At 63.7% G+C, this 15,136-nt stretch overlaps 1 protein-coding gene across 4 annotated transcripts; it reads right to left on the bottom strand.

Moving 5' to 3' along the window:
- Positions 1–387: 387 nt before the first annotated feature.
- On the bottom strand, positions 388–14,933 carry SLC17A9 (solute carrier family 17 member 9). 4 transcript variants are annotated; one of them, XM_002925730.4, is made up of 13 exons: positions 14,736–14,933; positions 9,435–9,632; positions 8,953–9,092; positions 7,473–7,572; positions 6,227–6,357; positions 5,595–5,691; positions 5,250–5,346; positions 4,499–4,586; positions 3,648–3,682; positions 3,154–3,269; positions 2,218–2,273; positions 2,030–2,059; positions 388–1,481 (listed from the first exon to the last, which is right to left on the bottom strand). In XM_002925730.4, the coding sequence occupies exons 1-13, from the start codon at positions 14,795–14,797 to the stop codon at positions 1,318–1,320; spliced, it is 1,314 nt and encodes a 437-aa protein (XP_002925776.1). In that variant the 5' UTR covers positions 14,798–14,933; the 3' UTR covers positions 388–1,317. The 4 variants fall into 4 exon arrangements, with proteins under 4 accessions (XP_002925776.1, XP_019662011.1, XP_034496294.1 ...); XM_019806452.2 differs by lacking the exon at positions 14,736–14,933 and adding an exon at positions 10,888–14,729; XM_034640403.1 differs by lacking the exon at positions 14,736–14,933 and adding an exon at positions 9,750–9,905.
- Positions 14,934–15,136: the final 203 nt, after the last annotated feature.

The following is a 15,136-nucleotide window of genomic DNA, read 5'->3' on the forward strand; positions in this document are numbered from 1 at the left end:
CCTCCGCCACCGCCAGGGTCGCTCAGGGAAACCTCCAGCCGAGCAGATACGAGGGCCTCTGCGGTAAAGTAACACTCCTGGCGCGCCTCCGTGAACGATCGGGCCAAATCCACGGAGGCCAGACCCAAGTTCAGGGATGAGGAATCTTTCTTCCAGGTTCTTTCTGATCCGAAGTGGGGACACCAGAGGGAGAGAGGGAAAGCTGCCCACCGTCCTCGCAGAGTGCACCTGGGGTCCCTGAGGGCCGAGCAGCACGCCTGCCCCGCCCCTGCGCCTCCTGCCCCGTCGCCTCCACCGCCTGCAACCCCTGCCAGCCTCCTAGGCAGCGAGTCCAACAAATGTTTGCTACATGTTATTCTTTTTAAAAAAGAAAGAGTAATAAAGTAATAGTCTTCCTTTTCCAGTTTAATAGCCATCATTTAAATAAGTCTGGGGTGATTTTTCCACATTCTTTTCTTTTTTCTACATATACATCTTGCAAGATCTGTTATTAATTCCGGAGATGACCAGCTCCTCTGTTGGGAGAGAGAGGGACAATGCAGGAGGGCTCCCTGGACCCGGGAGCACGCTGGGCAGGAGAGGGACCCACAGTCTCCTTACCGCTGGCATCCGCGGGCGCCAGGGAGGCAGAACATGTCGCCAGTGCCAAGGGACCCACAGGGGATGCCGGGGGCGTCCCCGAAGATGGGCAAGGGCGTCTAGCCTACGGCCCACTGAGCTAGGGTCTCAGCCTGGCTTCTTGGAGAAGGAGAAATGCCACAGGCCCCTAACAACCTTCATGAGAGCTGTGGTTCCCACCCAGGGGCAGTTCCCCTGGGGACATGTGGTGATGCCGGAGCCAATGTTGGTTGCCATGACCGGGGGGTCACCTAGTAGGTGGGGGCCAGGGATTCAGCCACAGTGCAGAGGACAGCCCCCCTCACCCCACGAAGAATGATCTGGCCCCACGGGCCAAGAATCAAAGCAGAGCAGGTCTCTGGGGAAGTCCAGCCCGGCAGTGCCCCAGCCCTTGCAGTGATGGGCAACGCTCCCAGCGTGGTGACCACAGGGATACGTGGATCTACGTGGAACAGACTGTGTGTGTGTGTAATGATGCAGCCGCGACTAAAAATACTAACTCCACTCACCCCTGACAGTCCACGAACCCTGAGGGGAGGGCACGATCACCTCACTGGAGAAACTGAGGCCCACCCAGGGGGCTCGGCTAGGGCTCGCCCTCCCTCTGTTCACACATCTGGAGTCAGGAGTGGGAGGCTCTCCAACAGAGCCCGTCACCCCAAGGCAGACAGCACTGAAGGAACGGTCAGGCTGGGGCAGCTAGAGGTCCTCGTGGGTGGGGCTCAGGTCCACTCGCTGGGCCTCTCCAAACAGCAGGAAGGTGCACAGCCCCAGGCTGCTGACGGCAGCCACCAGGTTGAACATGGACGTCCAGGAGCCTGTGGTCTCAATGAGGTAGCCGCCCAGGCACACGCCCACGACACCTGCAGCAGATGGGGCAGGCAGGCTGAGCGCTCCAGGGCAGTCTGAAGACAGTGCCGAGGAGGGGAGCTGGCAATGGGGTTCCAGGAGGGGAGGCCAGGGATGGCCTAAGGGACAGAAGCTGAACTCAGGGGTCCAAACCGCCGGGCCAAGGGAGGGCTGGCATCAGAGGGTCTCAGAGGGCCAGAGACCTCACGGGCTGCCCAGGAAATTGCCCCTCACAGGTCCCTCTGCACCCCCACAGGGAATGAGCCCCATCATTGTCATCCAGGCACTCAACCCCAGGAACCCTGGGCCTCGAGGATTTGACTCACATCTGTGGGTCAAGTGGGGGCTGGGGTACCCACCATCAGAAAAGTGAACACCGTGGAAAGTGGTTGGGTTCTTGCCCTGGGCCAGCTCTCCGAGTTGCACTCTCCCCCTCCCCACTGGTCTGTCACTGTGGGACCCTCGATATAGCTCCACGCCCCACCCTGCAGGTGGGGGTACACGAGGGCGGGGGAAGACTCAGGAGCAGGGCCACCAGGAGGCACCCCAGCCCGCATCTCACCTGCCAAGGCCCCAGCTGTGTTGGCCACACCTGTGAACAGGACAGAGGAAGAGAACAAGGACCGGTCACAGGAGGCCCCCTCTACCCGGGGGCAGCCCCTGGGGCCTAAGGAGGGGGCGAGGCTGGGTGAGCAATGCCTGGGGCGGGGAACAGCCACTTCCTACTCGAGCAGAGGCCAGTGGTCTCACCAAACAGAAAGCCGGCACAGGATGGGGCCAGGTCCTGGATGTTGACTGAAATGCCGCTGTGGGAAAGAGGCAAGAGTGACCACCAGGTGGCTGCCACCCCCCTAAGCCCAAGGCTGGTCCTCTGAGCAGGTGGATCCTAGAAACTGCCAAGTGGGTTCTCAGAACCCAGCCCAGCCAAGGCCTGCCCGCCATGCCAGGGCACCTGCCACGCTGGGTCTCAAGACCACACCAGGGTGCACAGCCCCAACAGGCCACCTGCACCCACCCGGCTGTCCCATCCGCACCACGACGCAGTGCAGGAACCCACTCCCAGGATGAAACAAACAGGAAGTCAAGCTTGTTCAAATGCACACTCGGGGCACCTGGGGGGGCTCCGTTAGGCGTCTGACGCTTGGTTTCCGCTCAGGGCATGATCTCAGGGTCATGGGATGGAGCTCCACGTTGGGCTCCGCACTGAACTCGAAGTCAGCTTGAGGTTCTCTCTCCCTCTCCCCGCCCCAACTGCACCCACGCATACACTCTCTCTCTCAAATAAATAAATAAATCCTTAAAAAAAATGCACACTCATTTGCTGTCTACTAATTTGAAAAACATTAAGCGACCGATTCCTAAAACAATTTCCAGTGGTTTTCTTCGCCGAATGCTAGTGCTGCCGAGCAGCTCAGGGGGACCACCGAACACGAGGAAAGAGGCCAGAGCGCGCTCCTCGGCGGAGCTCAGCATCTCCCCCCAGCCCTTCCCCAGGCATAAATTCAGTTTTTACAAATGTCGCAGGTCCATGCCAGCTTAATACCCGGAGAAACTTTGGCCCCCATGGCTTGCTCAAGGGTGAGCCCTGAGCCAAGTGGCTTCTCCCATGCACCCAGGATGCAGGGTGCTGAGAGCGCCCATGGGCAGCTTGGGGCAGCTCCAGTGGGGGGGGGTGCCCGCCCTTACCTGTGGTTGAAGGTCTGCAGGCCAATGGACGCTGATGCAAAGACCACAGACTTGCAGAAGCTAGAGGTGTGGCCCAAACACAGGGCAAAAACGCTGGACAGCCCGAGGCCCATCACCTGTGGGAGAGAGGGTAGGTGGCAGGGCATGGGTTGTGGTGCCCCCCTGGGGTCCCCAGGCGAGGTCAGGGGGGAAGCCCCTCCCAGGCCTGCCCGGGGGATGCGGGACACGAGGCTTCATGATAAGCTGGTCCCACTGGTCGGACTGAGAGGAGAATGGGAGCAACCCAGGCCCAGACACGTGTGCCAGGTCTCACGGGCACAGAGAACCCACAAACACAGCTGGGAGAAGTGCCTCAGGTCAGCCAGGCCGGCTCGCAGCACTGACCCAGGGCACCCTCTAAATGCTTTCTGGGTTGGGTGACTGGAGGTCACGCCTCTCGGGTCCCAGGAACCAAACAGGGGTGTCCAGAGAGGCCCATCCCACCACCTCCCTACCTGCATGAACTTCCGCACAGCGATGGTCCTGTAACCTGAACAGAGGGAGACGGGGAGATGGTCCCATTGGCCCATTTGTGCTGAGACCCTGGCGGGGTCAGCCGGCAGGGCTGCAGAGAGGGAACAGGGAGGGGAGGGACGGGCCCTGGGCTCAAGGTGGTGTGTCCTGTGTCATGCAAGAGGCGTGTGTACACGCGTGTGAACATGAGCGTGTGTGTGTATGTACACATGTGTGAGCACGTATTTGCCCTGGGTGTCCTGTGTCCTGGGTGCCGTGTGCATGTGTGTGCACACATGTGAGCGCGTGTGCGAGCGTGTGTATCCTGCACCGGGCATGAGGACACGGTCAAGCAGACACGCAGAAGGAAGGCTGCTGGGATGGTTACAAATGTGCTTTCTTCACGTTTCTCCAAATCCTCTCCTCCTCCCCCCTCGAGTGGGTAGCACCTTTGCAACTAGAAAGGACTAACACCTAAGCGTGCGTGGCTGTGAGCACCTTGTCCTCGGGGTGTTCGCTGGGTCCTGGGCTCACACACTCAGCCCACCTGGACCTATGACCTCTGACCCCACCAAATGCCCTTTCCTCCTCCAAAGACGGTTGGGGCTGCATCCAACCCCCGGGGAGGAACTCCACAGTCACAGGACTCGGACCCTTTCATGGTACCCAAACCCCTCAGGGAAATAGGCTGGGGGAGGCCAGCTCTGAAGGGATAGGGTCCCACGCTGACAAGAGGTCCTCAGGGGGCAAGGCCCCTTCCCATCCTTGTAGAATCCCCCAGGAGGGGTGCCTCCCACCCCCCGAGTGTGGCCAAGCCAGGCTGGTTCCCAGCGGTCCCTCCCCCAGGGCTCACCCTGATTGATAAGATGGTCAGAGAGAAACCCGCTGAACAGACTGGCGGGAATCGCCACCAGCCAGGGCACCACGTTGAAGACCCAACCCTGCAGGGAGGAGGGAGGCCTCAGAGGGGACAGTTTGCACAGGCCCAGTGGCTGCCCACGGCCGCTGATGCCCAGGAAGGCTCTCCCCGCCCACAGGCTGGGTTCCCGGGCTCAGGGGCCTCCCTGGCCCTAACTGTCCCCCACCCCGGACGAGTTCCAGGTCCACCAGAGCTATATCCCTGCAGGGCGAGTCTCCCTCGTGGCTTCCCACACCGTGACCGGGCTGAGCTGGGGGTGCAGGCCCACCCTAGGGATATGCTGCTTAGGGGGTCCTGGTCACCAGACGGGGAGGGTGGCCAGGCATCCGGGGTGGCATGAGCCAAGCTGATGAGCAGGGGACACCCCTGCCCATGTCACTACCACCACCCGGCCCATGCTCAGAAACAACCATCCACAGACTGGCCCCTGGGCCGTAGGGACAGCTGCACGTGGTCCATCCAGGGAGTGAATGTCGCGGTGGCAGCAGGAAGCCGCCCTGTCCTTTGCCAGCACGTGACAGGCCAGAGGTGCCAACCGTGAGCTTGGGTGGGGTCCTCTCAGGGCCACGAGCCCGTGCGGCCGGAACCCACACACAGTCCAGGCGGAACCAAGGGCCCCCGGGCATGCTAGGCATTGGCTCGCTGGCCCTCCCTCACCCCGTGAGTGCCAGGGTGGCCCACCCACCTTGGAGCTGGGGAATGTCTCCTTAAAGAAGGTGGGCAGCCAGGAGAGGAGGATGAAGAAGGAGCACGCAGACGACAGCTGGGAGGAGATGGCCGCCCTGCAGGACAGGAGCCAGGCTCGGGGTCCGCAAGCCCCGGGCTGCACACGGGGCCCCTGTGAACACCGCCCTCCCACCCCCGGGGCCCAAGGGCGTGGAGCTCAGGAGCCAAGGGTGGACCCACGCCCGTGTAGGCTTGGGGGGCATCTGCGCCAGGGAACACCCGAGATCCGCCAGGCTTTACCCCATCCCACCGCACCCCCCCCCCCCCCGCCCCACCACACAGTGGTCCGGAGACACCGGCTCACCAGACGGAGGGCTTTCGGAAAAGCTGTCTCCAGGGAACTTTGGTGTGCCTGGACACCGGCAGGCCTTGCGCCAAGACGCCCAAGGCCAGGATGAGATCTGAGGGGAGCAAGGTGTTTTTACGTGAAAGCTACTCAGAACCGGGGACAGCATTGCTTGGAGCCGACCGGCTTGGGGGGAGCTACTGGGGGGCCGGCGCCCTGACAGCCCTGTGGCCCTGCCTGGCTGTGTGTGGGTCCCGCCGTGTCATCCTCCCGGTGAGCGTCTTGGGTTGTCGGCATTTACCTTTGAGGGTCAATGCTTGTATTGAGTCTGAACAACCTTCTCAGTCCTTCCCCTGCCCTCGGATCCCCCAAGCCCTTCTGCCTGCCCTCCTCAGACCAGTTGGCCCCCCAGGTGGCCAGTGCCTGGCGGGCAGCTGTCCCTGCATGCCTGCGTCTGCCTGGGCACAGCTCTCAGGCCGGAATCTGGCCCAGAGCGGGCACTTTCCTCAGCCTCCAGACGGAGCAAAGCCACAGCTCGGGGTCCTGTGTTCGGCGGCTGACGGGCGGCTGCTGGAGGGGACGGGCGCCAGGCCCTGGCCCCTCCCTGGGCAGCTGCGTTTGCCAGCAGTCGCCCACCGGGCCACGGTTACCTTTTTCGCTCAGCAGGTACCTGTACACGTAACACACCCACAGCAGGGTGAGCCCGCCGGAGAAATAGAAGACGCTCGGCCAGCCGTACCAGTCCAGGAGCAGGGAGCCCATGGCCCCTGTCACCAGCGTCCTGGAGGACAGACAGCAGCGTGGCCATGACCCCGGGCTGCCCCCAGGCAAGGCGAGGCCTCTGAGAACCCCCAGCCCCTGAGGGCACAGCCATGCGGCTGCCACGTGGCACGAGGGCCCTGTGTTGCTTTAAATTCTTGCTTCCAGGCCTTCAGTTGGCCTCCCATTGTTGTGTGGCTCCTGCGAAACTAAACAAGGGGGCAAAGAAGCAGGGGTGGTGTTGGGAACTCAGACAAAACCTCCACGCTGCCCAGCCGCATGGGGCGGACAGGCTGAAGGTCTCAGATTTCTACATGCAGAAGCCACAGAGCCGAGCACAACGCCCGGACGCCTGGTGGCTCCCGGGGTCCCAGACACCCCCGTGGGGCCTCCCCCCCGCATGCCCGGCCGTCTGTGGAGCTCCAGCCAGGACAGAGGAAGGAGAGCGGGGCCAGCAGCCCCGGGGGCGCCTTCCCCTCAGAGCCTCCGTGGGCAGAGTCTCTCCCTGTGTGTCCCAGGCCCAGGGCACTGGCCGAGGCAGGATTTCAGGAAAACAGCACATCTTTCTTTGTGCAAGTTTGCCCCACAAAGCTTATCCAGAATTCCCATCCCACTGGGCGCCCCCGGTTTTCATTTGGGCTGCTCCTGGCCCTCCACAGGCACCCCGACCCTCTGACTTCTTGCCCACATCCTGGTGGCAGTGACGCCCAGGGCCTGAGCCCAGGGGCAGCGAGGCCCCGTCAGCACAGCAACATGGCCCTTCTCCCCGTGAGAGGCCTCCATGCGGGAGCACGGGAATCACATCCGGACCGTGCGCAGTGTCCCCCAGGGCAGCACGGGCCGCCTCCCCTAGGGGACGGCACCCCCTCGGGCTCCCCCAGCGCAGATAAAAGGGGACTTGGTGGAACGGCTGCTGCCCCGGCCCACGTTCTGCACCCCAAAGCCACACCAGCTGCCCAGGGCCCGGGGATGGCTCAGGCGCAGAGAAGCACTTCGCCCAAGGACAGCGGGTCTCCCACAGCACAGAACCAGCCGCCCCCCATCACCCCGAGCTGCAAATACGCCCACGTGGCCTGTCCCCACCCAGACCCCACGGGCGCACCCTCTGTGCCCTGGGCCCCCTGGGCCGGGACTTACCCGAACTGGGAGCCAGCCCCCACAGCACTGTAGGTGAAGGCTCGCTCGCTCTCTCGTACCTTCTGGGACAGCAGGCTGGTCAGCGCCGGGAAGTACACGCCTGAAACAAGCGGAGAGCTGTGTGCCCCCCACCAGTCACCCGGGCCCAGCGAGGGAGGCCCGCTAGGGCTGGGAGCCAGGCTGGGAAGCTCCCCCGGGGCCCCTCCATGATGACTCAAGTATGGGGTGTCCTTCTTGCTCACCTCACCCCCACGGGACCAGCAGGACTCAGCTAAACACTCTCCGTGTGGGGGACAGCTGTGCTCACGGTCAGGCCACCAGCGTGAGCTGTGGGAACAACTTTGGGTCCCAGCTGGCGGTCCTACTGCCATCACCCTGACGCTGGCCTCGGGGCCCCCCCGGCTCCAGTGTCCTGGTGCCGACACCCACACTCTGCCCATGCTCACCCATGCTCACCCACGCTCGCACCACGGCGCACCTACAGCCCTGTGCAGCCGCAGCGCTCCACGTGACCTCACCGCGCGCGCCCCCAGCGGTCGCCGTGGGGGGCGGGGAAGGGAGCTTGGCCCCTCCCCGTAGGTTTCCTTACAACTTCCTGTGAGCCTACGATGGTATCAAAATCTGATTTCGATTTTTGATTTTCAAAATCTGATTTTGTGGCTCCCTTTTCTATGCTTTTCTCTAAAAGCACCAGGAAACACTAAAAGGCCATGGCAGTGAGACGGGGCTTGGCCTTCTCGTTAGGGCCCCATCCCCCAGCCCACGCCAAGTGCCACCGGTCACCCAGAGTGATGGCTGCCCCTCAAGCCCCGTACTGGGCCACAGACTGGCCTCCCAGGAAGATGGGGACATGGCCTGAGCTGAGGGCCACCTGGCTGGGCGCCCAGAGAGCCGGCTCCTGCCCAGAAACCCCCACCGGCATCTGACAGCCCAGCCACAGGACCGGCCACGGGCCACACGTGCAGTGCGTGGAGTGAACTTGCAGGAGCCGACTGCCCATGAGCCAGACTGCTGGGGCCGGTCAGAGACCGGGGGCCTTGGCCCGGGGGAAGCTCTCCCCAGCAACACGCAGACACAGGCCAAGCTGGCTGCCACCAAGTCTCTGGTGCAGACTCTTTGGCAGAGGAGGGCGCCCAACATTAGAATGTGCCAGACTGGGAAGTGTTTCTAAAGAAGGTACCGTGCTCCAGCATCCAACCAGCCCACGAGAGCAGCGGCAAGCAGGCGGCCGCCGGCCGGCTCTGTGCTCCTACCGCCCCGCCCAGGGCCGCACTGCCAGGCCTGAGGTCCGTGACCTTATCAGCGGCCACACAGAGCGGCTGATATGCCTCCTCTGATCTAAGGCACACCACATGCGGGAGCACATGCGAGGACATGTATGTGCCCACACGTGCATACACGTGTGTGTGGACAACACGTGTGCACCCGCCTTGTTCTCCCATGGCTGAGACCGGGTAGGAAAGCTACGAGGCAGCCCTACCTTGGAGCAAGCCCGTGAGGATGCGAGAGAAGGTCATGAAGACCAGGTGGGCGCTGCTGAGGTGCGCGAGCAGCGGGGTGGCGGCCGTGATGAAGCCCCAGGCGGAGGCGGACAGCACGATGACCTTCTCACCACCGATCCTGGAGGGGGACAGCAGGACAGTGATGGGAGCTGTGCAGCAGGGCGGACGGGCAGGCCGCGAAGATCTGCTCAGAGCAGCCCCCGGGTGGGCGCTGCTGCGCCGTCCTCCTCTGCAGAAGAGGCGATGGTAGGAGCGCAGGTGCAGCCTGTCCGTCTGTCCCTACAAGCACCCCCTGGCTGCCGGGGGCTCCTCCAGGGGGAGCTGTGCACCTGTGCCTGCCCCGATCGCCTCCCTGCGGAGCTCCGCTCTCCCAGGGATGTCTCGCTCTGGGAGGGGCCCTTCCCACACTCCTCCTGCCCGAGGGCAGCCCCAGCCCTGCGCGGGGAGCAGCGCGGCTCACCGGTCCCCTAGGTGGCCGCCCACCACCTGCGTCAGGCAGTAGCCCCAGAAGAAGCTGCTGAGCACGATGCCGGCCTCCTTCTTGTTCCAGCCGAAGTCCTGGCTCATGGAGACGGTACACACGGGCATGCTGACGCGGGCACAGTACAGCAGGCACGTGCCCAGCAGCAGCGTCCCTGTCCACGCCTGGCACTCGGGCCTGCAGGAGAGAAGGGGCTGCGTCAGGCCCAGGGGCAGAGTGGCCGCCGTGAAACCCCTCCGTCCCCCCGTCTGTGGCTCTGAGAGCACAGGCCGGTACCAGAAACGAGCCGCTTACAGCAGCAGAGGCTGGGAACAGCGGGCCGGCCGGTAGAAGGGCCGGTGAAACCAACCGCAGCTGGAGGGTTGTACCCTCCAGGACCTGCCGTCAGGATCCAAGCACCCAGGTCCCACGTGGCCGACAGCTCAGTAACCTGCCCAGGGGGCCCCGAGGCTGAAGCCAAAAAGGAGGGCCTCCCTCAGGGTGGGAGCAGGACATTGGGTCCCCAGAGGGTCCCAGGAAAGCGGTGTCTGCCCAGCAGAGGACCTCAGGGCAAGCGGTGCTGGGTGGCCAACAGGGGGACACAGCACCGCTGGGACGGTCAGCTCTGGGAGAACCTGGGCAGGGGTGAAGCTGCGTGGGGAGGGGGACAGGCAGGTGTCCACAGAGGGACAGTCCTCAAAACTCCTGGCCAGGGCTCCATGACTGTCCGTGAGACCAAGGAAGTTAGAAACTGCCCCAGCCGGGAGGGGATGACAACCCCATGCATGTGGAACCCTGAATGCGGTCCTGGGGCATCAAATCAAACGGCAGAAATCTCAACAAACGACGGGCTTTGGCTCCTAGTGCCTTGTGGACATTCGCGGATGGGACAAAGGCAGGACACGGACAGCTGTGGTGGGAGGTGCATGGGGCACACGGGGCCCTGGACCCTTCAGGGTGACTCTGGAAATCAAGACTATCCTCAGAGGCAAAGCTGACTTTTCAACAACGAGAGAGGGAGAAGCTGTGGGCGCCATTTGTGTGGGTGGGAGATGGGGGGGCGCCGCTGGGGGCTTGCAATGTCTCAGGCAGTGGGCGTGGCACTGAGGGGCGGGTGGGGAGGACAGCGGAGAGGCCCCGAAGCAGACTGGCGGGGAGCTCACGGGTCCCACCCGCCCTGGACATGCCCAGTGGGCACAGGAGCAGGCAGCTGGCCCCTCCCTGGGGAAGGATGATCTCCAAGGCCTGAGGGCACCTTCTGGCCAGCAGGTGGTGCCCACGGCCGGATCAATGGGCCTGATAAGATGTGCCTGTTACCCCACAGACAGGCCCCAGACTGGCACAGGGCCCGCCTCGCTGGGGGAGAACTGGCCAGCGCCATGTCAGCAGGGTGGACGGCTGACCGTAAGAGCCGTCCTGGGGACTCACCAGGGGAGCACGGGTTTGCACCTACCATCCGTGGCCTGCTGCCACCCTGGGGCAGCCGCAGCAGCCACGGCTAGCCCGTGTGCAGCTCTGGTTGGGGCTGTGGATCAGCCTCTTCAAGCCTGTCTTCTCATCGAGGAAGGTCTCAGGACCTATGACATCTGCCTCCTTCATGGGTCAGTAAACAGCAGAGTGACCAGCAGTTCCCGATATCCCAACAAGGAGCCATTGTGACGGCCCAGGAGGGAGGCAAGGCAACCGTGTCCACGTCCTCTGGCCGGCATGGCCACGTGGGTCCACGCCCCCTTGCAAATCACCGTGTACTTTTCCATAATCAGGGAGGAGGAGGCACTCTGCCTGGCCAGGCCTGTGGCGGGGCCATCCCTCCTTGGCCACTGCCCTCTGCAGCCAAGGAGCCACTGCCCTTGAAGAGGCCGCAGTCCCCCCAGCAGACACAGCTGATGTGAGGTTCGACACCATCACTCGGGGGCTTCGGGGTGAATGACCAAGTGAATGACCAAGTTCCAACAGCCCAGCCTTCTGTCCCCCAGTAGACCCGTATCCGTAGGCCAGGCCCCATCTGGGGTTTGGGAATTCAGGTCCAGCGTGCCAGCCAGCTCTCGATGGGGCCTGTGGTGTGGCGCAGTAAAGAGCTCTGCAGGCGGAAAGGCTGGGGCGCTGTCTGGGCCCACCCCTGGGCCACCGTCCCTCCACCCTCACGGTGAAGAGGTGGGACCACGGATTTTAAGCCAGGTCTCTGAGTGCCCGAGGGGTGCCATGGGTGGGATTCCGGGGCACCCTCTGCTGCTCTCTGCACTTACCTATGAGTCCAGTGGGAAATAGGGTTCCGTGCTAAAAACACACCCAGTCCTGTAATTCCAGAAGCCGGACACCAGACCCTGCTTTGGCTGAGGCTGGGGGAGGGCGCTCCACTAGGAAACTGCCCGGTGACCCCTCGTCATCATGCCCCCCTCCCACTTCCTGGTTCTTAAAATGTTCCCGGAATGATTCAGATGCCCAGACAATGGGGCAGACCCGACAGGTCCCAGCGGCCTCCCCGGCTGAAGACGCCAGCATGGAGGGGCGGACCCACAGGGCAGCTCACCGGCTCTCCCTCTGGGCTAGTTTTCCATCCAGAACCAAAGACCACGAGGCGGTGGCAGGGCAGGGGGACGGGGGGTGGGCATTTGCACTTGCTCAGTGCCCATCTGACATGGACGCAGGACCCCTGGGTGTTGAGACCACTGCAGGTTCCGGGGTTCCAAACCTGAAGATGACACCCCCAACATCTCCCCGGCGCTCATCCCTGGGCCTTGACCAAAGCTGCCCCGTGAGCACCTCACCCCGGGTGTCCCTCCCGAGGGCAGCAGTCCTGTCGGGGACGTTGCTCCTTCTAAGCAAACGCCCCTGCGGGCCTTACCAGGAAGGCACAGACCAACACAGGCCAGCTGCCGGCCTGAGCCCAGCTGGCTGCAGCCCGTGGAGCCCCTGGGGGCGTGCCTGCCCTGCAGCATTGCCATGGCCTCCAGATGCCCCATCCCAGGACACCCACACGAGCCCACAGTGCTCCTGTGCCCCTTGCTGGGGTCGTCTGCAAGCGTCAGTGTGCCCTGCCTGAGGGTGCTGGAACGGCAGGGCGTGGGAGCAGACAGCCACAGCCCAAAAGTACCTTGCAAAGGAGCTTTATTCCTTTCTGTGCTCAGAGCCATGGAGGGTCACCTGCACTCAGCAAGCCCACCTGGCCCTCAGGTGCCTCTCACTGGTGACCCCGAGAGCCTGGCTGTGTTTGCTCTCTGGGTGGGACGTCTAGTTAGAAACACCAGAAGGCCAGCTGAGGCTGACCCGCTCTGGAAGGTTGGCCGGTACCTAGAATACAGTGCTGCCCCTTGGCCTCCTTATGACCACAGGACGCCAAGAAAGCCCCCTCAGCGTGCAGGCAAGCAGTGTGCTCCGAGCCTGTGTGGGGCCAGGTGCTGTGTGCTTCCTCCCTGGGCCCCAGAGGCCCCCCAGGCCCTGAGCTGGCGGGCAGTGCCAGCTAGGCAGCAAAGTGACTTCCTCTATAGCTGGTGGGGACACAGAATGAGGAAGTCTGGCTGGAGGCGGCGACCCGCCACGGACAGCTGCCCGAGGGCTGGTTAGCACACCAAACCCAGACTCTCAAGCCTGCAGAGGGCTGTTTGGGAACAAGAGGCTATGGCAGGATGGGACAGGAAAGCTTCATCCTGCTCACTTTGACCGGTCCTGAACCTCAGGTCCATGCCCCCAGCTCATCGGAATGCTTCCTGTGAACCTTCTAGAACCTTCTGCTTCCTGCCAACAGCCCCTGTGCATGAGAAGCATCCATGGCTGAGTAAATGCATGGTCACGTGGCCCCTCGATTCAGAAAAGGGCAATGTGCCGGTGCTGCAGGCCAGGAGAGAACACACAGGCCCAAGGCTGCCCCCACCCCAGGGACGTGGCTGAGGAGTGGCGGTCCTGCCTCCCGGGGCCACCAGAGCAGATGTGTGGTTGTCGATGCAGAGGCCATGCTGTGCTGGCTGCAATAAACAGCCACGCTTACTGTGACTGATGGGATTGTCCGCTCAGGGGTGGGGAGCGCCTTGTCCCAGCTGAGCCCGGCTCTACCCAGGAACCCAAAGACCCTTCCAGAACTTGCCAGGTGCCTCGCCTGTCAAGGGCCTGGGGAGCTGCAGCTGCTCCTTCCTGAGACAGGCACAGAGGGAAGACGTTAAGGCAGGGCCAGCCAGAGCCACTGAAACAGAACCTGAGAGGGAAGTTTGCAGAACATTCTAGAGCCCTGGGCCACAACCCTCTCTGCCCACAAGGCCGTGAAGCCCGGCCTGCCACCTGGATCAGCACCTCAATAACCAGGACGGCAGGGAGGGAAGACGAGAGCGAGGCAGGCCTCAGGGCACTCCTGGACCCGGCCGTACCACAGAGTGCAGCCCCCTGTCCCGGTGGATGCCTGGCAGGGAGACTGGGCCCTTCTCCGCCCCGCCGTCCATACCCTTTCCTTTCGGCTTCTGAGGGCTGCTTCATGATGTCAGCCTCTCTCCATCATCCCCACTAGCTTTGCCCTCATCTTGCCCCAGCCTCAGTGGGCCGGGGGTGGCTGCCCCTTAGAGGCTTCCTGCAAGCCTGTCCCGGGGACGCAGGGGCAGGAACCAGCCATCGCCCTACAGGGAACAGGCTCCCTGGGCACTCAGAGCTGCAGGTGGACTGGCGTTGGGATCCCAGGGCCCGACTTTGGACCCGGGGTCCAGCTGGCTTGCCTGAGGGGCCATGGACCACAGAACCAGAGCAAGGGCTGAGGCACGGTGGTCTGGGACTCCTCAGAGAGTCCCCACCTCGTTCTTGGTTGCTGTGTGTCCCTGGGGACTCCTGAACGTGGCAGTGGCATGGTCACAGATAAAGAAAGGAGTGGGCGATCTGCCTGGGCCCGGCCCACGGAGACCTGTCCACAGCACACAGCTGCCGGGTGGGGGCAGGACTCAGCCACCCCCCGACAGGCTCCCCAGCTGCCTGTGCGTGACCCTCTACTGCTCCTCCTTGCCCTCAGGCCTGGAAATGCCTGTGGTCCTTCCTGGCAAGGTCGGTTCCAGGACTCAGCGGTGCCTGTGAGCTCCCTCTCCACCATCCGGGATGATGCCTCCCACCCCCAGGCAGGCCTCCTGGGATACCTCCTGCCTGAACAACCACCAGGACCCTGAGGGCCTCGAGGGGGCTCAAGGGGCACTCGCAGGGAGGAGGGTCCTGGGTTGGGTCTGGGTACTGGTATGCGGACAGCCAGGAAGTGCGCGACCCCAGGTGGAAGGAGAGTGGCTTCGCCCCCTCCCCAAGCAGCCGCCCGGCCCCGCCCCCACACCTTGGCCCCACCTGGACCACTGGGCGTCCTCGGCCCCGTCCCTGCGGGCCTCCTCTGGCTGCAGCGGCTGCATGGGGGGGGGCGGCCGTCCGCGGGCGCAGCGCGTCCAGGTCCGGCTCCGGCCTGGCTGACCCACACGGAGCAGCACCGCCCAAGGCCACGTGTCAGTCCCAGCGGCGCTTCCGTCTGGCGCTCCTAGGACGTGTCGCCCCCAGACGGCTACCGCGGAGGGCGGGTGGGGCGGGGCACACCACTTGGTCCCCGCCCCCGCGCTCCGCAGGCGGCTGTCAGGGTCCGCCTCCCTGCTGCTCCTGGGGGCACCCGCGCAGGCAGGGAGGGCGCGGGGTTACCCGCCGCGGGCTGGACAGAGTGGGCTGTGGAGGGGTTATGGACGGGCCTCGCTGGGTGGTCC

Source organism: Ailuropoda melanoleuca, chromosome 13, assembly GCF_002007445.2.
Source record: "Ailuropoda melanoleuca isolate Jingjing chromosome 13, ASM200744v2, whole genome shotgun sequence".
NCBI lineage: Eukaryota > Metazoa > Chordata > Mammalia > Carnivora > Ursidae > Ailuropoda > Ailuropoda melanoleuca.

Excerpts from the sequence above, each read along its gene's own strand:
- SLC17A9 (XM_019806452.2), bottom strand. The coding sequence starts at position 11,033 with ATGAAGGAGGCAGATGTCATAGGTCCTGAGACCTTCCTCGATGAGAAG. Across the intron at positions 3,683-4,498 it reads TGACCATCTTATCAATCAGG|GTTACAGGACCATCGCTGTG; the intron begins GTGAGCCCTGGG and ends CCCTCTGTTCAG. Across the intron at positions 3,270-3,647 it reads CTGTGCGGAAGTTCATGCAG|GTGATGGGCCTCGGGCTGTC; the intron begins GTAGGGAGGTGG and ends TCTCTCCCACAG.